Raw genomic sequence first — 23,338 nt, 5'->3', positions numbered from 1 at the left:
TAAGAGTCTCAAACGGCCCGTCTTCTCAAATGAAGACCTACGCATTTTTATTGGGATCAAAGCTACTAAGCAGCATATATTCAGACCAAGGCTACCAAACTGATCTATTCAAATGAGTTAAATGCAACAGCTGCCTTATTTAATGTGACTAAATCTAAGACAAAAACCATATAATTTAACTGATGAAAATCACACAGTCGGTGATGGTCGGTTTCCTTCATTAATTTTTTGTTCATTTTATGTCTTTTTGATTTTTTGCTCTATGGACGGAGATGGGTTAATTGATTCACTAAGTCAACCAAAATCATTTGGCTGATTATTACATGTTCCGTCATGCCGACAGAAGAGGTAGCGAGTTAATCAATTACCAACTAATTATACATGCTAAATATTTCATGTGACAGGCTTAACGCTCGTGCGCTGCCCGTGATGAACTTCCCACAACAGGCAATGCGGCAGTTAGTCATGTTTCAGATCTGCTTTCTAATTGATCCAGCATTCTGCGGGGAAGAACAAACAAAAAACATCAATAGCTATCGAATACGGTATTTGATTTATGTAAGCATAAACAATTTAGAATTAGTGTCGTTTACTATTAAACAAAATAAGCGCAGAAGCAATACCATTTTACTTCATCTTATTACAAGACACGGTAAATCATTCAAACTACTAGTAATTTTTAAGATGTTACTGTGTCAGGAATAATAAATCAGGGAGAATAAGGGTAAAATACGTACAGTCCTTACAGAAGAAATTGCTTATCATTGAAGAAGAGTAGAAAAATATTCCTACTGTTCCGTTTCGGAGCTCATTGGGCTACTTCTCGTTCCAGCCAGTGCTCGATAACTTGTGTAACAAGGAAGGACATGTTTTATTTAACGACGCACTCAACACATTTTATCTACGGTTACATGGCGTCGGATGGTGTAACAAAGGCCGTGGTATGTACTATCCTGTCTATGGGATGGTGCATATAAAAGATCCCTTGCTGCTAATCGAAAAGAGTATAACCCATGAAGTGGCGACAGCGGGTTTCCTTTCCTAATATCTCTGTGGTCCTTAACCATATGTCTGACGCCATATAACTGTAAATAAAATGTGTTGAGTGCGTCGGTAAATAAAACATTTCCTTCCTTCCTTTCCGTTTCGGAATTATCATATATTACAAACCTTGTAGCCCATAACTGGAGTCATTTCTTAAAGGGTGTATACTACCAAATCAAATCCCATAGACGACAATAGTAACATATGTGGCTAAAACTCCTACCTGCAACGTATCAACCGACATAAACGCCACGGATATAAATACTACCACCCCTTACACTTAAAGTGAATCAGAAAAAAATGGGGGTCAAGCTGCTCGTTTCTGAGATAACGGGTAGCGTCTATGACTACCCTAGTTTCGCACAAAATTAGAGTACTTTTTTTTACAGGTACCCCATACATGTTTCAAGCACAAGGCTACTTGACACATTGGTACTAGATGAAATAAAATTGCACATTTTTTTTACCCAGATGAAACTATTATTTTTTACAACCAACACACTCACATTTATAACCAATCACAGGACTTGTGGTGTTCACTTCTCTATCCAAAGTTCGGTGCACCTCGAACTTTGACCCAGCCGGAAGTTATTTGGTTTAGTACTACCTAAAGGGACATTTCTGAGTTTGCTGCAACTTTTAAGATGTTATCGACTAACAAAGACTTTTTGACGACTGTAATTATACATCAAATATATTTTTCTGTATAAAATATTAGTGGCTGTATATTAAACGTGTTTCTGATCGTTCTAATATTTGTACTAGGTTAAATTTCATTTTATTTCCTAAAATATTGGGGGTTTTTTTGTACGTACGAAATTATTTGAAGATAACATCCAGTTTGGGCTTCTTACAAATATTAAGACGACCAGAAACACATTGAATATACAGACACTGATATTCTAAACAAGAAAATATATTTGATATGTAAATTTAATCGTAGAAAACTCGGGAATGTCCTTTTAACAATAGAACGTTTTAGACATTCACTTTCAGCAGCCGATGATTAATTAATCAATGTGCTCTAGAGTCTAGACTAGTGGTACCGTTAAACAAAACAAACTATAACTTTTGTCAACTAAGGTTTAATAAATAACATATCTCTATATCACTGCACATTTTTAACTACGAGTCTAGATTCATCGCGGATGGATCACCATTACTTAGCAAATTCAATTAAATGGCGATTTATTCTGATAGGAACATTGTTAGGTAAGAAGTGAAACCGCAGCTGACAGATAAAGTAACTCGACTTCATCCTTCATTAGTGAGTCGATCCAATAAAGGACAGAACTCTGCTTAACCCGTAGACGCGGGTCGCAAATTGACGCCTCAATCTAATAAGGAGCCGATGGCCGCCTCCTAAACCTATCCTAACTCCGCGCCGTGCACAGATTCATCCAGAGTTTCGTGAAAATTAGTGAACATACTGATTCGGTTACAGTTAATACACGGATAGCGTTAGGTCTCGTTACTGCCAAGTGGGGCTAAAACATTGTCGGACTATTTTGAAAAGACGATAATTTCAGTTTTTATAACGGGAATCGAAATGCGTTTTTTACTGGACTATTATAACTCTTAATTCTTTTATAAAGATTGTTTTATTTAACAACACCACAAGAGCAGACATTTTTATTAATCATCGGCTATTGAATGTGGTCAGTATTTTTCCATTAGCAGTAAAGTTTTCTTATATGCACTTTCCCATAAAGGACAACACATACAATATTTGATATACCAGTCGTGAGGCATTGTATTGAACGGGGAAAAACAATTAGAGAAGAATCTCCTGTCAGGTAGTTCGATCATACGACGAAAACACCTCAAGCAAGCGTCCCTCCGACTGAGCTAGATACCCCCACCCACTAAATGCATTTACAGTTAATATATTATAGCTGAATACTGTAAGAGTATTAACATTCTACAGTACTACCGTGCTACAGTTCTACCACACTACAGTACTACTATGCTACAGTTACACTACTACAGTACTACATATTTACAGCACGACTGTGCTCAAATACAACAGTACTGTTATTTTCACAATACTACAGTGGTACAGTATATTACATGTTTACAATACCATAGTGCAGCTCTACTATAGTAACTGTAGTATAATTTAGTATATATTGTCATTACATTATAAGGCTACTGTATAAGGCTACTGTGTTACAGAACTTCAGTAGTTTTATCTTCTGTTTTAATATTCAATTTTACCTTTGGGTATTCAAAAACTTGAATACTATATTTTAACGACTTGGACACATTACATATATAACATTAGTGAGTAATGAACATAAATTACAGCATTTTTTATCTGAAAGATTTCTTTCATTTATTTGATTTAATAAATAAATTTAATCTCGTGCCGATGTTTCTGAATTTATTTTAAATCATTCAGTGGATAAAATGTTTTTAATGTTTATTTTGTAAACTAAATTATTATATTATCGTCTAAAACTGAAGAAACGTAAATCAATGCGCGAGGAGCGAGTGAACGAACGAACTAACAAACGAACGAATGAATGAATGCAGACGCTGAAACTGCTTCATCAAATCAACAGCAGATCCACTTTGTATAAATACAACAGTCACCACATGTATGATTGGACAGCGCTGCAGTTGCTTTTAGTCTGTCCGTATTTGACGGTTAGCTTCGAATGTAGCACACAGAAGTCCCCGATTTGCTCAAGTCAACCTATAGCCAGAAATCCTGCTGTGAGCTAAAAATCAACTATTTTAATACTTCCATCAGTGAAATTAATAAATGTTGAAAGCATCTAGCTGAAGACGTTTTGATGAATTCTAACGGTAAATTACAAAATTACCCAAGTCTTTCTCAGTTTGTAATCGTGATGCCACTGTGCTTTTAGCGATGATTACTGCGTGGTTAAGAGACAAAACCGATCTTTTGTTCAATAGGATCGTCTCTACGGACATTAGCCAGAACTAAGAGTACTCTGCCGTTCGCGAGCTAGACGGACATTTGGACGGTCCAAATGTCCGTCTAGCTCTAGAACAGCAGTGTACTCGGGCTATACCAAAATATTAGCGTACAGAGGGGTCGTCTGCTCCCCAATGCTGGAAAAAATATTCGCATTCAAGTAGTAGCAATAAAGTTCGGGCAAAAACGCTAGAAGTTTGTTTTGTTTGACATTAGAGCACATTCGTTTATTAATTATCGGCTATTGGTTGTCAAACATTTGGTAATTGTTTTACATAGTCTTAGAGAGGAAACCCGCTACATTTTTGTATTAGTAGCAAGGGGTATTTATATGCACCATCCAACAGACAGAGGGAAAATCGATTGAGACGATCCAGTACAATGAGTTGACTTGAAACCTTTTTATTATGTATTTTCATCAACCTACTCACACTATTTAACTGTGGTCCGTGTAAAAATGCATGGTGATTCGTTTGGTAGTAATGCAAATATTAATAAATTTTGTTATTCAGATTTCAGCATTTTCGTTTAAGTCGGGCAAACTCAGCCCCCCCCCCCCCCCCCACACACACACACAAATTGGAGTCCGTACGCATATGTCTATTGATTATTATAAACGGGTATGCAGGGGGAGTGTTTTGGGGTCGAAACCCCTCCCTGCACAAGGACATTTTTTTCAAAATATTGCTCGAGCCCCTATAAACTTCGCTCGTCACAGTCTCGGCACACCCCCCCCCCCCCCCACTCCGCTAAAATTCCTTCACGGGCGCCTGTATTAAGTTCATTTTAAAGTCAAAACTACAGAAATCAAAAGAATTGCACACATGAGTGTCATATCTTAAATGCCAACTTACTACACAGTTGATCTATATAGTATAGAATGTACAGTTACTGGTCAGAATCTATATCAACGTAATATCTGTCTGTGAGAATCATTTCGTAGTTATTCCGCCTATCAGTGGTGAGAACAAATTACATATGAAGACTGAGCCATCTGGAAAGTCCATTACTGTGAAAACTGGTATCACCACAACTGTGCGGGAGAGCACATCTTCCTAAACATTTTCTACGACACACTGCGCAAATGCCAACACGATGTGTCTTTATAAATATGTTTTGCAAATTAAAGAGTTAAGTAGAGCCGTCAGCTAAAGAGTCTTTCTGCGTTTCTGTCTATACCCAGTCTATTAAAAGGAACAGATTCAGTTTTATTGGTTTTTTGGTTAGATTTCAAACATTTACTTGAACGTACATAGTCTGAACGTAAATACATTATTAAGCAAATAACTTAATAATGTTATGTTTGCCTGTTTTTCACACGTAATTGTGTTGTGACAGTGAAGGTATGATGGAATATCTGTATATAATTTTGCAAACAGCCAACTAATATGCGAACCAAACAAATGGATTATTGTTCATTTCTTAAGGGTGTATATCATCAATTCAACTCAGATAGACGACAATAGATTCAGGCGGGGGCCCAAGGTCCCGACCTCCCCCCCCCCCCCCTATTTTTAGTGAAACTATGTATTTTATAGGAAATACAAGAAACGTAGATTTATCCCGTCCACCTCTCAAGGACCTTTAAATTCTAGTTTCAAAAACGACAACTGGTCTTGGGTCCCCTCTGTTAAAAAAAAACCCTAGATCCGCGCCTGATAGTAACACGTGACTACAACTGCTATTCATAATGTTTCAATCAACATAAGCACTTGACAACCGAATAACTTTGCACAGTTTTGCACATATAAGACTAAAAGAAATAAAGTACAATACTAACACTGGAATCAACCATTTTTTTGCCAAATACCCATTCGGCTTGTACAGAGATATTGTCTTGGTCGCGAATTACGATTTTGTCGTTTAGATTATAACCTCAGCAATGACATCTACCAAAGCTTTAAGAGTAAATAAAGTATATCATAACACGGAGATAAAAGTACCCCAGAGCTACCAAGCTTTTCTTGTCTATTTATTATGTTTTTTATTATATATTTCGTCATAAAACACATTTATTATGTTTTATATACACTTTTGTAGCTTCTTGTTGTCGTGTACTGATGTCAACTATGTTTTAGATTAAATATTACCCGCAGCTTAAACATATTTCACCTACTAAGACTCCGAGTGACACGTGATTTATGCACCAGTGTGTTAATCTTTCACAAATTGTACTTTAAAGGTCATTTGCGACGAACCTTTCTGCCACCGTGTAATGAAATATTTCCCACCTCCTTAAAGTACAAAGACACGGCTTGTTATTGCCCGAATCAGCGCATTTTTATGATGCATGTACAATCTTGACATTCCTACCTGCAAATCATAAGTAAATACACCTTTTTTAAGTAAATCGAAAACAGCTTTCAAAAGGTTAAGTTAAGAATGGAAGCTTTTTGTAGATGGCTGTAATCGTTTTTTTAAGTTATTCTTTGTTTGATGAATTCCTCCAAATAGACATTGTTTTTACACTGCATCAGTGTTTGATTATTAAAGTCAGTTAGTCAGTATCCTTCGGCATAAACATGTTAGTATGAAGTATTCGCAGATATTGGTAGGAAATATCCTTATCTTTAACAAACAAGCCATAGACCTGGCTAGAACGGGGAGGGGAGAGGGGAGAATGGGATTTTTGTTTTCAGATACGTTAGCAAAGTTTATCCTATCTATTTATTGTCTAACAATCATTATTTCGGAACTTGATCTGGAGAAAGACGGCCGAAGGTGGGGGGGGGGGGGGGGGGGGGGGGGGGGGGGGGGAGGAGGCTATTCCTGTCAAAAGGCTGCAAAATATTTGTTTATGTACTTGCCCATAAACAGGACAGTACATACCACTACAGTGGAACATAATGGGTTTTCAGAAGAAAGTTAATCCCACGACTTGTCATACCTCAGACGGACATTTAACAACTGGCGTCTTAAAACTGCTTGTGTTCCTCCCCCTCCATGTAAGTAATGCCAAACGTGCGAACGTTTATATGTTAACCATTCCATTAAATGCTGCCAATTGCTATCTCATACCTGCGAAGGATTTCGTCATATTCGTTCCTGTAAGAAAACCTGACACAAACCTCCACACAGCCGGCAACACGATATCCACTTTAAGCTTAAAGAGCGCAAAAACATGTTTTGTTTTATTTTTTACTGCTCGCTTGACTGCCAGCATCCATACACCCAAAACAGTTGCTCTGTCAGTTACCCCACAGAACTGTGGCATATTTGGCGGGTCTTCGCGTGCACCTGCGTGCCCCTATCTCACCGTTCCTGCCAATTTTCCTTTCGGAAATTCCATTCTTGTTTTTGGAACTTTCGTCAGACAGACAGAAGACAACATATTTTAATAGATATCGTCTTGTAGTTAAGGTACTAAACCGCGTCTACAGGTGGGTATGTCTTTTTTGGAAGCCAAAGTTGTCTGATTCCTATAAAAATAAACAGAGAGGATATTAAAACGAAATGTCTTTCCACTGGTTTAACGAGATGTGTTTTACCTATTGCAAAACACTTGTAGGTTTTTTTCCAAAATGTCAAAAATGGATGTAGCATAATGCCAAAATAAAACAAAAATGTAGAAAATGTTTTGCTAACTTTAACAGACAGTTATGAAGAAAACTGGGTATTAAAAGACTCATGATATATCTCTTATAACACTGAGTTTGGTAGACAACAATACTATATCTGCAGCATTCAATAATTAAGTTCTCACCAACATATTATGTCACTATCGAGAGTTGTAAACACATTGTTATTTTAGTTTTATTTTGTTTAAAGTTATTTTATATATTTAAGAACAAGAGAACATGTTGATTGGCTTCACCACATGAATGAAGCTCAGTGGTGGAATGTTCTATTCAGGTGCGAAGAGTATGGTATATCAAATTTATGTGCGATCAGGGTGTATACTATCAAATCAAATCTCATAGACGACAATAGTAACATATGTGGCTAAAACTCCTACCTGCAGCGTATCAATCGACATAAATGCCACGGATATAAATACTACCACCCCTCAGCCTTAAAGTGAGTCAGAAAAAATTGGGGGTCAAGCAGCTCATTTCTGAGATAACGGGTAGCGTCTATGATTACCCCAGTTCCGGACAAAATATTCGAATACTTTTTTACAGGTACTCCATACATGTTTCAAGCACAAGGCAACTTGACACAGTGATACTAGATGAAATAAAATTGCATACATTTTTTTCCCCCAAATGAAACTATTTTTTACAACCAACACACTCACATTTATCACCAATCACTTCTCTATCAAAAGATGGGTGCACCTAGAACATTGACCCAGCCGGAAGTTATATGGTTTAGTACTACCATCATGGCTAAGTGAAAGTGCATATAACATATCTCTTGTTGCATTAAGTATGAGTAACCTATATGTCGGCAGCGTATTTGCTCACTGTTTACATCTTGACAAAATACCCATATGTTAGACAGGATGTAACAGTCTAAAATACATAGGGAGCGGGGGTAGTAGAAAATGAACTAGTGCACAGTAATATAGTCTAACATACATAGAGAGCGGGGGTAGTAGAAAATGAACTAGTGCACAGTAGTAGTAGAAAATGAACTAGTGCACAGTAATATAGTCTAAAATACATAGGGAGCGGGGGTAGTAGAAAATGAACTAGTGCACAGTAATATAGTCTAAAATACATAGAGAGCGGGGATAGTAGAAAATGAACTAGTGCACAGTAATATAGTCTAACATACATAGAGAGCGGGGGTAGTAGAAAATGAACTAGTTCACAGTAATATAGTCTAACATACATAGAGAGCGGGGGTAGTAGAAAATGAACTAGTGCACAGTAATATAGTCCTAACATACATAGAGAGCGGGGGTAGTAGAAAATGAACTAGTGCACAGTAATATAGTCTAAAATACATAGAGAGCGGGGGTAGTAGAAAATGAACTAGTTCACAGTAATATAGTCTAACATACATAGAGAGCGGGGGTAGTAGAAAATGAACTAGTGCACAGTAATATAGTCTAAAATACATAGAGAGCAGGGGTAGTAGAAAATGAACTAGTGCACAGTAATATAGTCTAAAATACATAGAGAGCGGGGGTAGTAGAAAATGAACTAGTTCACAGTAATATAGTCTAACATACATAGAGAGCGGGGATAGTAGAAAATGAACTAATGCACAGTAATATAGTCTAAAATACATAGAGAGCGGGGGTAGTAGAAAATGAACTAGTGCACAGTAATATAGTCTAACATACATAGAGAGCGGGGGTAGTAGAAAATGAACTAGTGCACAGTAATATAGTCTAACATACATAGAGAGCGGGGGTAGTAGAAAATGAACTACTGCACAGTAATATAGTCTAAAATACATAGAGAGCGGGGGTAGTAGAAAATGAACTAGTGCACAGTAATATAGTCTTCTTAGGTGAGAGAGGCGGGATGTAGCCCAGTGGTAAAGCGCTCGCTCGATGCGCCGTCGGTCTGGGATCGATCCCCGTCGGTGGGCCTATTGCGCTATTTCTCGTCCCAGCCAGTGCACCACGACTGGTATATGAAAGGTCGTGGTATGTACTGTCCTGTCTGTGGGATGGTGCATATAAAAGAACCCTTGCTGCTAATCGAAAAGAGTAGCCCATGAAGTGTTGACAGCTGGTTTCCTCTCTCAATATCTGTGTGGTCCTTAACCATATGTCTGACGCCATATAACCGTAAACAAAATGTGTTGAGTGCGTCGTTACACAAAACATTTCTTTCTTTCTTAAGTGAGACAAAAAGCTACTTTTGAACAAAAAAGATCATTGTTTCGTTGTTGTTTATTTGTATAATGTTGCTGGTGGTGGGGGTTTTCTTCTCTTTTTTTCTCTCTTTTTTTTTTGGGGGGGGGGGTTGGGGGGATATTTATTTTATTTGTTTTTGTTTATTTTTATTATTATTATTATTATTGTTGTTTTGTTTGGGTTTGGGTTTGGATTTGGGTTTGGGTTTGTTTGGGGGTTTTTTGAGGTGGGGGGCGTTTTTGTTCTTTTTTCCCTTCGTTAGGTACAGCCTTGCATGCGAGGCACACGCAAGGACGGAGGCGTGGTTCTTTTATCTTCTACCACCTTTACCAGGTTGCACTCATAGAGCACAAGCGGAAACTTAGGAGCTGACAGCAGCTGACATCTAGTCTGATGGAAGAGTTACATGCAGGGAGGTAACTGGAGAAATTCGTCTTGCTTGTTTGGTTACAGACCAATGCACGCGATTAACAACAAAGTGTTCGGTATGCAAGGTAATGGGCGGAACATATTTTCGCCACTTTAGCTATTTTCCTTGTCACAGCAAATGCGTTATAAATGTTCCTTTTTTCTTTTGCTGCTTTGTGCTCGCTGATGGAGAGATTTAGACCGTTTCCGTTAGGTTTGCAACAATTCGCTGCACATCGGGGGAATCCGTTCAGGCCTGAAGACCTAGCACGCCACTGTGAAAATATCCTGCCAGTCTACGGAGAACTCATTTAGCCTATTGAATTGTGTAAATTATATTAAAACTAAATTGTTTGAATACATAATTATATTACTAAATTCGTATCATCCATCTTCACTGACAACATGTACAACATTAGGGAACACGTGGGTGGTTGTTCGTCTAATAATTAAATTTTCTTTGCGTCTATCTAATTGGTCCAGAGGTGCTTACTTTTTTTCGTTCATAGCCACGCCTACTAAACCCCCATCATCCCCCACCCCCCCCCCCCCCCCCCCCCCCCCCCCCACACACACACACTGACTCGCACTACTTTTGTGCAACAAGCCGGATTATTCAGGCAACCATATTTAGATATTTTGAAGAAAACACACGAGAAAGCTACAAAAGCAATAAAAAAATGTATACGATAAATTAATTTAAAAAATGGTATAGCAGAGTAGACATGTTGATCTATATGTATTGATTTAAAAACAAACAAAAAAACCCTCTTCGCTAATCATGAGATGAGACTCGGTCGGGTGGCCAAAGAAATCATGTAGGAAACTTCACGCCTGTAACTTACTTGTAAGCGATGTTCTACTGCTGTTTAAACGGTTCCACCAACAGCATAAATGTTAGACACGTACCCTTCATTCACTTTCATAAAATATAAACTAAACACGAATAGGACAATTCCTTCCAATATAACTAAATGACCCATAAAAATGCACACCAGCTAGAGGAAATGGCATAGCTTATCAAAATGTGAATGGACGTTTGCATTATTACGCGACAAAACTATCAGTGAAGTTTACACAAACAATACTACAGGCGTATTTAAAGCTAAACAAAATAAATTCAGTTATATATTGTTAAAGTATGCATATAAATTTAATTATAATATTTGACCGCAATTATGTTTTGGTTCATGCAAGTATGGACCGAAAAAAACGATGTGCACACTTTTGTATAACCCACTATACGGAGTCATACAGTGTGCACATTGCGGTCAATTCTTAAAATAATATAATTAGTTTTGGATCTAATCTCAGTATAAGAACGATAGATATGCTGATGATGATGACAGTTATGATGATGTCGATGATGTTATTGATCACAATGACGATGATGATGAGGACGACAATGATGCTATTTTTAATGATTTAATAATGAATATGGTAGTGGTTGTGATGAAGGTGAAGATGGTGGTGGTACTGGATATCGTGGTGCTGGTGCTGCTGCTGCTGCTGATGATGATGATGATGGTGGTGGTGATAATGATGAAGAATGGGATATTTGTTAAGTGTATTTAAAAATGTGGGCAAAATGGATGAGAATGATGGTGCCGTTTTAAACCTATGTCCCATTTAGCACGGGGTTTTTTTAAATAAAAGAGATCACACATTGTCATTATTTACCCTAAACGTTAGCGCACACAACTTCGACCACTTACAAAATGTTGTTACGTTTTGCGAAACAGTCTGAATCGATGGATGTTTTTATACCGTTAACGGTTCGTTTTGACCACCTATGATAAACACATGGACAAGATGAATTGTGCAGTCATGCGTTTCACTTTTATATCAGTCAATATTAATTCTGCTCCAGCACTGGCCGCTACAAATAACAGCTTCTGGGATAATTGTGTGGATGTGAACTCCTTATATGCATGTTATAAGCAAGATTAGATTTCCTGAACTATTGTTATAATGTCTTATTCAAAACATTTGGAAGCTATTTCACCCGGGCTGGAATAAAAACTGATACTATGCCATGTTAGAAAAATATGTTTTGGCATAGGAAACCGGCCTCGGTGGCACAGTGGTTAAGCCATCGGACTACAGGCTAACGACTAACCAACTAACAACTAACAACTAACCCAATGTCCTGGACAGACAACCCAGATAGCTGGGGTGTGTGCCCAGGACAGCGTGCTTGAACCTTGATTGGATATAAGCACGAAAATAAGTTGAAATGAAATGGCAAAGGAAGGTTAACAAAACGTGACAGGATAGACAGACGTGGTTTTGCCCATTTTCGAAAGTGGTGCATGAGCGTATTTCGCAACAGCATTATTAAAATACTAATTTCGCTTTACCATGCAGAGATGCGATTCGTTAAAAGAATTGTTTGAACGTATCATTACAGTTAGATTAACAATATATCTGTTCCATTGTCTATCGCATAATTTAAAAGTTTATTCGCAAATGTATCGTGGAGTTTATTGTTTAAAGAATATTCTTGTTTCACTACCTACCGCCGATTACAGTATATCTACGCGACGACCGGTTGGTTTTTTGGTTACAGGTAAACAACAGACGTAACTGTATTGTAGAGAAAGTCGGCTACTGGAATAAATTTGTGTTGAAAGCTTGCGCGATTTATTTATGTGTTTTTTCTATCAATTAAGCACGAACTACAAATACTGGAAATGATTTATGCTCGTGGGAAGAACAGTATGTAAAAGCCACCTGTCTCTTCGCGAACTTCAAACAATAACGCTGATTGCTGTTTCAGACGCGCATCTACGGAACAGAGAGGTGGCTAAATAATGCTTAGATTCCACACTAATGTCTTCCAATCGCTCGAGAATATTTATATTTTCGGTTTGAGAGTTTGGTATTTGCAAAGTCATACAAAGGTCGAACGAAGAAGATTTTTACATCTTATTTCAACAGCACAAACAATGACCTTGCCAAACACTCTCGGTGTAAGAATTTCGGAGATTCAGCAAGACTTCTAAATATTAAATACTAGTGCATCTGCCACTCAGGTAATCAAGCTTACTGTGAAACTCCAGTACGGCAGCTGTTGCTTTAAGTGTGGAACGAGACCGCGTTTTGTTAGCCATGTGTTCCGCCTGCATACGGTCTGCATATGGCCGCTAAATGGTGTTAATGATAATGCAAATTACTTGCATAGCACATTCGATAAGACTTGGCCTAATGGGAAAACAATCCTCGGATGTGTGGCGTAAAGTCCCCACAACACGGGATGCCATTAGCGCGAACAAACCACATTGTCTGATGACCATCAGATATCTATTTATCATGAAAATACAACATGTAGGTCGTTTGGCCAATGCCTACACCATTACCGTCGGTGAACATATCTAAATATTAAACGAAATTAAAGGTCCGTTCTTATAGTTTTACTTGTAGTGACGATTTTCACCTTCTGAGAACGTATAAACCATAATGATAATAGTTGCATGCTACGAGGTTACATTTATTTCATTTTCATTTTAAGTCTTATATCCAAGCACGCTGATCTTAGAACACACCTCATTTATCTGGGATGTTTGTCCAGGACAGGTCTTCGACGCATTATATCTTTTAAAAGAAAGAAAGACATTTTTTATTTAATAACGCACTCAACACCTTTTAATTATGGTTACATATGGTCAGGAACCACACAAATAATTAGAAAGGAAACCCTCTGCCGCCGCGGCATTGGCTTCTTGTTTCGATTAGCAGCAAGTGATATTTTATATGCACCATCCCACAGACAGGGCAGTATATAGCACAGTCTTTGATACACTAGTTCTGAAATACTAGCCGGAACGAGAAATAACCCAATAACATCAGACAAGAACCTCGCTGCTGGACTAAGTCCCGTCCCTACAACTTGTGAGGGCAATAAATCTGCATCGTTTTGTATCTCTTTGGTTGTTATTTTGCGAATATGTGTCAAGTATGACAAAGGGAGTTCGCACGCTTAAAAAGGAAAAGAAATCCGGGAAAATGTCCTATGAGGTTTATTGCCCTTAGGCATCGGTATAATAAATTTAAAAAAAAAACATTCCACCAAAACAATTCATATTACAGACCGTTGGAACTAGTTGAACAATTAAAATGCACCTTAAGAGCTGTGTACATCGAGGGTCGCTGAATTGTTGTCATGGTGTTATCAAATCCTGCCAACGACGTCACAGCAGTTGGCTTAATTAGCTGGGGAAATGCCTGCCGCATTTTAGATTGGATATTAGCTCATTTTGTCGGTGTTCAAGAAAAGCATTGGTGCGTCAAAGACATCATATTATTAAATTAATTTATGTGTGTGGTGGAGCTGTTTCATAGAATGTTTAGAAATGTTCAAAACCTTCGGTTCGGAGTTCTGATAATGGTAGATTAGTTCACGCTAGCATAACTAGTGAAGTAGAAGAAAAAAGTATTTTATAAAATTGAAGCATTACAAGACACATAAATCTAATGATAGGATGTCTTTGATGCATTGATGCTTTTCTTGAATAACGGCGAAATAAGAAGAAAAAATCAACAAGAACTTTCATTAACCATGCATTACTCTATCTGATGTAGATTGAAGGACTTGATTATATCACTTTGTAGAGTGTTTGGTTTGTTAAACACAGAATTATTGAGTGTTTCGTTTTATCTTTATGACAGGTTCTCATCCCAACAACTTCAATACTGAACTGGGTTCGTCTTCTTTCTTTTAATCGATTAATATTATACACTACTCCTAAAACCATCAGTTTAACCAATAGTTTTCTCTATTTTTAAAATATTTATTATGTCCGGTATTCAGTTGCTGAGTTATAAAAGCCACACTAGTTTTAGTTGTGGATAGAGGGAAGCGTGTCTTTAAGTTGGGATGGGGTGGGGGAGAGGGATAGAATAATATAATATTTAACAAACGTCTGGTATCAGCACAGTTTTAGAGCATACATTTTACTCAAGAAGTTTGGTTTGCGACTTTCTAACCTATATTGGAAAATAGCCATCCCCAGATGTTTACCGTCATCAAAAACAAAGCTATAGATGGTTGTTTTAATATCTTTCGTGCCCTAGACCACACATTACAAAGTGTAACACTGTGCTAAATATATATTTGCTCCCACACAAATGTCGATGCGTCATATGGTATGCCAGACTTGAGAGATAAATAAACTCAAAATAATTAATTAAAAATGTATATAACTTTATGCAGTGAAATTTTGTAAAACAAAATGTCTTGTGTCCGAACATTTAAATTAGATTTCGTTGATTTAATATTTTCAAAATATGATTTCACTGTAATAAGATTCGTTATACCTGTATATTAATAACATAAATGTTTACACGCGTATCAGTATCAGATATGTTGGTAATCTCCAATGCGCAGTTTAGGTAAAAATATTAGTTTCCTTTGAAATAATAAAATCTGCAATCTTGCCCTATGTAAATGACCCTGGTTTTCGTGGTATGTACCGTTCTGTTTAAGCTGCTACAACATCAGGGCGACCAGGTCTGGTGCTAATAAAACGTTTAAGAGTCTAGACTCAAGACTCTAATAGAGTCTGAGACTTTAACGTCATGCAAAGCCATACAAATTGCATGGGTGTGATGTCATTAGAGATTGAGTCTGGACTCTAAAAGGTTTTAGAAGCTTGGGCCCAGAAACATTGAATTTGCTGAAAGTGATAACTGGAGCAAATATTTGTAATGGTCAAGCTAATGTTAAAAAAGCTGCAATAACTGAACTATTTTACACTGCCAATAACTAGGGTGAGCGGCATTAATAGCCCAGTATGTTTTCACTCTCGTAGACTATCGTCAAGAGTCTTGATGCAAAATACGGTCTGTTGCCATTTTCTTTAAATATTGTTTAACTAAACGGCCCAGGGACCAATTTCACAAAACATCAAAACCTAATTTTGAACGTCTAATCCACAAGTCATATTACTTCGACCAGTACAACTAATAGAGTTGGAAGTAAACATATTTCATTTTCTTTCGTCATTACAATGCTCCATAGTCTGTAATCGATCCTAGATTCACCGCGTATCAGGCGGGCGGTTCACCACTGGGCAACGTCCCGCCCCCGGCAGTGAAAACCAAGCTTCAAAGAGTATCTGTCATACGATGCTGTATCCTGCGTCTTCTAGCTAATCGCCCGACGAGCGTTGGTCGTAGGATAGAATACCCTCAGTGGACCTATCCTATGACCTTTTCCCCAAGCAGACCGGCCTCAGTGGCGTCGTGGTTAGGCCATCGGTTTACAGGCTGGTAGGTACTGGGTTCGGATCCCAGTCGAGGCATGGGATTTTTAATCCAGATACTGACTCCAAACCCTGAGTGAGTGCTCCGCAAGGCTCAATGGGTAGGTGTAAACCACTTGCACCGACCAGTGATCCATAACTGGTTCAACAAAGGCCATGGTTTGTGCTATCCTGCCTGTGGGAAGCGCAAATAAAAGATCCCTTGCTGCTAATCGGTAAGAGTAGCTCATGTAGTGGCGACAGCGGGTTTCCTCTCAAAAACTGTGTGGTCCTTAACCATATGTCTGACGCCATATAACCGTAAATCAAATGTGTTGGGTGCGTCGTTAAATAAAACATTTCTTTCTTTCTTCCCAAGCAGGGACGGGACGTAGCCCAGTGGTAAAGGGTTCGCTTGATCCGCGGTCGGTCTGGGATCGATCCCCGTCGGTGGGCCCATTAGGCTATTTCTCGTTCCAGTCAGTGTACCACGATGGTATATCAAATGCCGTGATATGTGCTACCCTGTCTGTGGGATGGTGCATATAAAATATCCCTTGCTACTAATGGAAAAACATGTAGCGGGCTTCCTCTCTAAGACTATATATCAAAATTACCAAATGTTTGACATCCAATAGCCAATGATTAATAAATCAATGTGCTCCAGTGGTGTCGTTAAACAAAACAAATATTTTCTCTCTCCCCCCCCCCCCCCCCCCCCCTGCAGTGCCCCAGGACTCGTATATCAAAGACCGTGGTATGTGTGGTCTTATCTGTGTTAAAGTGCATATAAAAGATACTTTGCTGCTAATAGAAAATGTAGCGTATAATTGTTTCCTCTGAACTCTTCGTGACAGAATTATTACACGCTTCACATCTAGTAGATAATAGTTAATAAATTGATGTGCGCTAGTTGTATCGTTAAACAAAACAAACAAACTTCATACATCTCAGTTTCTGTTTGTAAATATCGACTATATATAATATTTTATGATTATCTTCCGTAAAATCTGTCTGATCAGTAGGCGTGACGTAACCCAGTGGTAAAGCGCTCGCTTGCCTCGCAATCGGTTTAGATCGATCCCCGTCGGTGGGCCCACTGGGCTATTTCTTGTTCCCGCCAGTGCACTACGACTGGTATGTCAAAGGCCGTATTATGTGCCATCCTGCCTGTGGGATGGTGCATATAAAAGATCCCTTGTTGATGTTAATGGGAAAATGTAGCAGGTTTCCTCTCTAAAAATATATGTCAAAATTACAAAAAAATTTACATCCAATAGCCGATGATTATTAAATCAATGTGCTCTAGTAGTGTCGCTAAACAAAACAAACTTTAAACTTTATCAGTGTACATTAATAATTTCATGTTTCTCATGTGTCGTTAATAAATGTATATTCTGTTCGAACTCTAATGTTGCAAAATAAAGCAACAATGACCTAATCTTTGCTGCTGCTGCTATTATCCTTGCCAGCCCCAAGCTAAAAAAAAAGAAAAAAAAGAAAGAAAAAAGCTGACAATAATTTTGTTTTCTCTTTCTGAAAGCCAGAGCATGCAATAAAACTTATAATCAACTCTCTGTTGGCAGAATCAGTTGAAAGGAAACATGCACGGCATGTGCAGAGACACTTGTCAACACATTGCTAATGTATTTGAAATACAACATATAAACCAACTTATGTTGAATTTGCAGTATGTGTGGCTTATCAGCATAATGTGTTTACAGTAACAGGTGTCCATAATGTATCTATGGGGATCAGTATAATTATCGACAGAGCCCAGAGCGTCGCCTACTGCCACGTCTAAATGTGTGATCATACTCTTTTATCTGAGCATGCCCGGGGGCAGGGACTGTTTTCTCCTCGTCACAACTGTCAAACGTATACATACTGCTCAGCTCAGCCCAGGGCCCGTGCAGAAACGGGTTGAAAACAAAATCAATGGCTTGTTAAGATGGCGCCTTTTGGGCAATAGTGTTTTTTTCTGTAATAATTGTTGCGTTGTGGATATTCAGTAATTACAATCTGGCAGCAAGCCTTTCTTTTTTCTTTTTTTTAAATTGTGTAATAGTTTAAAACGACAAAAACTTGAGTACTTATTGGAGACTGGGTTACAGTTTAGAAATAAAAGATGAAATGGTATTTAAATAGTTCAAAATCTATACCATATTTTAAAATCAAATGCAGTGTACTTCATGAAAATTATCTGCTACAAAAGTGGAACGTTGAAAGTTTTTTAAAAAGAAAGAAAAGAAAAAGAACGTGTGAATGTGTCAGTTTAACTATTTAATTTGGCACTGTATGAATGAAGTTACGTCTTACAGCGAAGACATATTCTTCAAAGTGTATTATTATTGAAAACTGTAATGCTCTATGAATCTGGGCCCATAGTTTCGAAGTTGTCTCAGCGCTATGAAATCGTAACACAATCGTAAGCTATGACGTCACTGTTTCGCATTCTGCAGTAAAGTCATAATAAGGCCTACGATGGTTTTTCGATTTCGTAGCGCTAAGATAGCTTTAAAAATCTCTAGCCCGATATTCAACAACAATTTCCGTGTTCCACTGCACATTCCAATATTTAATAAAACTCTCAAATTCCCAGTATGTTTCCTTTGACATTCACAGGAGTTGTTTCTTTAATTCTAGCCGTATAAACAGGACAAGATAAGCAGAATCTTTCGGAAAATAATGATTATGTTATCACTATCTTGAATTCCACACACTAATCCGTCAATGTGAAAAAGGAGATATGGCTTTATGCAACAGAAGTTTTATTAACAGCATATTGTATTCCACGTTCATAAAATGATTCCATCTGACCAGGACTAGCAATCAATCGATTTTGGCAGCAACAAGAGATTTGTATTATACTGTTTAAAAAACAACCTGTCGACAATGATATAGAAAGATGATGGATTCTTGATCATGTAAAGGTATACCCTACACTTTTTTGTGCTGAGATATGACAAGACAAATTAACAGTTTGGTCGTTTTAATTTCACCGCAATGTTGTATGCTATTATATTAAGGCGAACTGGTATTCAAAACAAACATTTACAATTTCACATATTGTTTTAACTGACACATGAATAATTTGAGCAAATATGTCAAGATATACAGTTTTGTCAGTCATGTGTCATAAATACTGAGCCGGCATTAGGTTAACAGATCGTCTGTGTGTAGTGTCAAACTGCAACTCGTCATCCAACCACAAGAGGTTGTCAACCATGTTGTTTGTCTTTGGGGTTTCCGTATCACCTCTTCCTCCCCTGCTGTCATTCTCACGCGGTTTGATGAAATCACAATCTTTGAAATCGTCATCATAATGACTCGTATAGTTTTTAGACCTCGCTTGTCTTGGTGGCACTGACGGTGGAATAGAAGGAGCTGGCACAAAACTGGTACAGCGATGTTCAGCATGGGGGGAACTATCTCTATCGTCTTCGTAAAATATGTGTCTCGAAGTACGTTCTCGAGGCATCGGCACAACCGAGTTCAAATCCAGTAAATTGGGCTGCAGTATGTAATTCCTCTGTGGAACAGATTCATTTAAAACACTCCGCCTCTGCGCACTTCTCAAAGGAATCCGTAGCGCATCCGGGTCACTGTTATTACTTTCGGAACTTCCGTATCCGGCGTAGTCGCAGGTACAGAAGTGGTGCCCGTCTCTGGAGTTGTTGAACCGTCTGTCTCCCACCGAGTCCGAGTCGTCGATGTATTCGTACGGGTGTGAGGACTCGGTGTAGTAGTGGCCGACGTCGTCACAGATGTGTGGTATAGCGGGAAGCTCCCTTTTGGCAAGGTCGACATTTCTACTGCGAGGCTGCTGCTGCTGCTCCTGCTGCTGCTGCTGCAGCTGCTGCTGCTGCTGCGGCCACAGGACGGCGGAAGGGAAGAAACTCGGTGGAAGTTCACACACGGGTTGACTGATCATCAAGTCACCCAGACGTATGGCTGAAGTATCCTGAAATACAGACAGGAAATAAAATATATTTTTAAAACATTGATTTCTTAATCATCAGCTGCTAGATGTTAAACATTTGATAATTCTGATATATAGTCTTAGATTTGTCCATTAACAGCCTACACATTCCAACAATCAGGACAACACATACCACGGGAAATACAGGTTTAATATCTATCAAACCTAAACATCACAAGGAATTTGATTTCGCCCGTTTGACGTGTAATAAGTAGTAAGATCGATTGACCACCCCCATCCCGTCCCCATTTCATATCCCAGACCAGAGCAGCAGACCAAATACTAGTCTATGCAAAGGTAAGCGCTTTTGAAATCGTCTTAGCGCATCGAATCAATTGCCGCTACCGCTTTAACTGATGCTCGTCAACATGTGATTCCAGAGCAACTCGCATCAATATTGTTTAGACGAGCAACTGTTTCAACGTCGTCACTGTCAACATCATCAACATATTAGGATATTTTCTGTGGTGAAATAGCTATTTAATTTATCTTATTTAAGAGTAATTGGGTGGAAGGAATGTTTTACTTAACACACACTCAAGATATTTTAATTACGGCTAAATGGCGTCTTACATAATGAAGGAATGATGGAAATATTTTATTTTACGACGCGCTCAACACATTTTATTTACGGTTATATGGCGTCATACATATGGTTAAGGACCACACAGATATTGAAAGAGGAAACCCGCTATCGCCACTTCATGGGCTACTCTTTTCGATTAGCAGCAAGTGTTCGTTTATATGCACCATCCCATAGACAGGATAGGACATATTACGGCCTTTGTTACACCAGTTGTGGAGCACTGGCTAGCATGAGAAATAGCCCAATGGGTCCACCGACGGGGATCGATCCTAGACCGACCTTGCATCAAGTGAACGATTTCCCACTGGGCTACGTCCCGCCCCGTCATACATAATGGTTATGGACCATACAGATAATGTCAAAGTGCAAACTGATATATGAAAGTGAGAAACACTGTAGGTTTTCGTTCACTAGTTGTTACATTTGTATCATTTTTTTTGGAAATAGACGAACGACAGTTATATTTTCCACAACAAATTATTGCTATTTTCATTTCAATTAACAAAATACATGTAATCGTTTTGGCCTTTTTGGTATCTCAATAAACTGTTCTTCTACTGATCATTCCAAACAGATTCGATAAATAATATGATTATTAATATGCAAACCTACCCCTTCTATCCTGTCAATCACAGGTGCTGAGGCGTAGTGACAGCTGGAGTACGGTCTAACGTCCGTCTGCTCCGACTGGATCGACTCCTGGCTGTCTCGGTCAGTGGCGCGGGCTTTTATAGAGACACGTCTGAAACAGAATAAATACACTTTACGTTTACGTCAATACACATAAGAGTTGTTCCTTTATTTAAATCAAATCATGAATAGTGAAACATAATAGAAATAGACCTATTAGGCATCAAATAATAATTACAGTGACTCCCATCGTCATCATGTTAACAAGTTTGGAACAAATCCAACCTCAGTCCACAAATGATCCATTAGGATGGAGATATGTTTTAGGTCCGATAATACGTTTATTTTTAAATATTTAAATAACAAATATGACAACGACGACCACCACCACCACCATCAGCATCATCATCGACGTTGTCAACAGCGTCATCATCACCTTTATTATTATTATTATTAGTAGTAGTAGTAGTAGTAGTAGTAGTAGAAGAAGAAGTAGTAGTAGTAGTAGTAGTAGTAGTAGTAGTAGTAGTAGTAGTAGTAGTAGTAGTAGTAGTAGTAGTAGTAGTAGTAAGTAGTAGTAGTAGTAGTAGTAGTAGTAGTAGTACTGGTGATATTAGCACTAGCAGTAATAGTAGTAGTAGTAGTAGTAGTAGTACTGTTGATATTAGCACTAGTAGTAGTAGTAGTAGTAGTAGTAGTAATAGTAATAGTAGTAGTAGTAGTAGTAATAGTAGTAGTTGTAGTAGTAGTAATAGTAGTAGTAGTAATAGTAGTAGTAGTAGTAGTAGTAATAGTAGTAGTTGTAGTAGTAGTAGTAGTTGTAGTAGTAGTAATAATAGTAGTAGTAGTAGTAGTAGTAGTAGTAGTAGTAGTAGTAGTAGTAGTAGTAGTTCCCTTCTGTTGATATAAAGCCCTTTGTAAACTGGTGTTACATTAAAACCTTTCAGCTTGTTATTAATAATGACATGTTGAGTGCAGACGCAATGCTTTACAACGATAAGAAATATTGGTTAAGTCGCAAGCATTAGCCAAAATGCATTGACTAACTGATGCAATGGATGCATCCCGTAATGTTGCTATGCAACACAAATCTTTAAGTTAGTGCTATATGTGAGTGGTTGTGGTGCCAGCTAACACCGATAAGACCGACAGCTGGGGTATTTGGTGTGATGATCATTATTGTGTGAGCATCAGGCGAATCATCTGATATTGTACATAGCGTCTCTTGTATTCGTGAGGTTTACGTTAAAACTGTGTAATAACTAGTGTTAGGTGAGACAAAAACAACGCCAGTAATCCTCTCAAATAATTTTCTTTCTTTTTGTGGTTAAGTAAATCAAAATTGTCTCCCAAAAGGTAAATACCCTTCTGGTCCCAAGCCCAACCACTGCCAATGCCAAAGAGTTGGCTTGGGGTGGACGTGCACCAAAATATTAGTAATCCCTTAAAGGTAAATACCCTTTTATCCCAAGCCTAAGCAATGGCCATGTTAAAGATTTGGCTTGGCGTGGACCTGCCAGAACCTTAAATGGATACGGACACGTAAAAACAATAAGCAAGCCTCAAATACTACTCTTATTGCACAGCGCTTTTCTGTTTTTTCTTTTCTTTCTTTCTTTCTTTTTTTTTTCTTTTTTTCTTTTTTTACAAAACGACAAACCAAATAGTCTCTCTCAAATTTTATGGAAGTGAAATCATGAACTACCCTTTTTGTATTGAATAAATGACACGTTCGTTTTATTAATAA

General features: G+C 38.1%; 1 protein-coding gene across 4 annotated transcripts in view; it reads right to left on the bottom strand.

Annotated features, from left to right (window-relative positions):
* Window positions 1-18,680: 18,680 nt before the first annotated feature.
* LOC121371463 overlaps window positions 18,681-23,338 on the bottom strand; it is a 30,847-nt gene continuing 26,189 nt past the window's right edge. For 3 of the 4 annotated variants that reach the window (XM_041497373.1, XM_041497376.1, XM_041497375.1), the window contains exons 3-4: window positions 21,574-21,703; window positions 18,681-20,357 (exon numbers count right to left, since the gene is read on the bottom strand). In XM_041497373.1, coding sequence (XP_041353307.1) covers window positions 19,530-20,357; window positions 21,574-21,703 — 958 coding nt within the window. In that variant the 3' untranslated portion in view covers window positions 18,681-19,529. The remainder of the gene's footprint in view (window positions 20,358-21,573; window positions 21,704-23,338) is intronic. The other variant, XM_041497372.1, reaches the window with a different exon arrangement.

This window comes from Gigantopelta aegis, chromosome 4 (assembly GCF_016097555.1).
Source record: "Gigantopelta aegis isolate Gae_Host chromosome 4, Gae_host_genome, whole genome shotgun sequence".
NCBI classification, from domain to species: Eukaryota; Metazoa; Mollusca; class Gastropoda; order Neomphalida; family Peltospiridae; genus Gigantopelta; species Gigantopelta aegis.
This window is presented reverse-complemented; position numbering and strand designations above follow the sequence as displayed.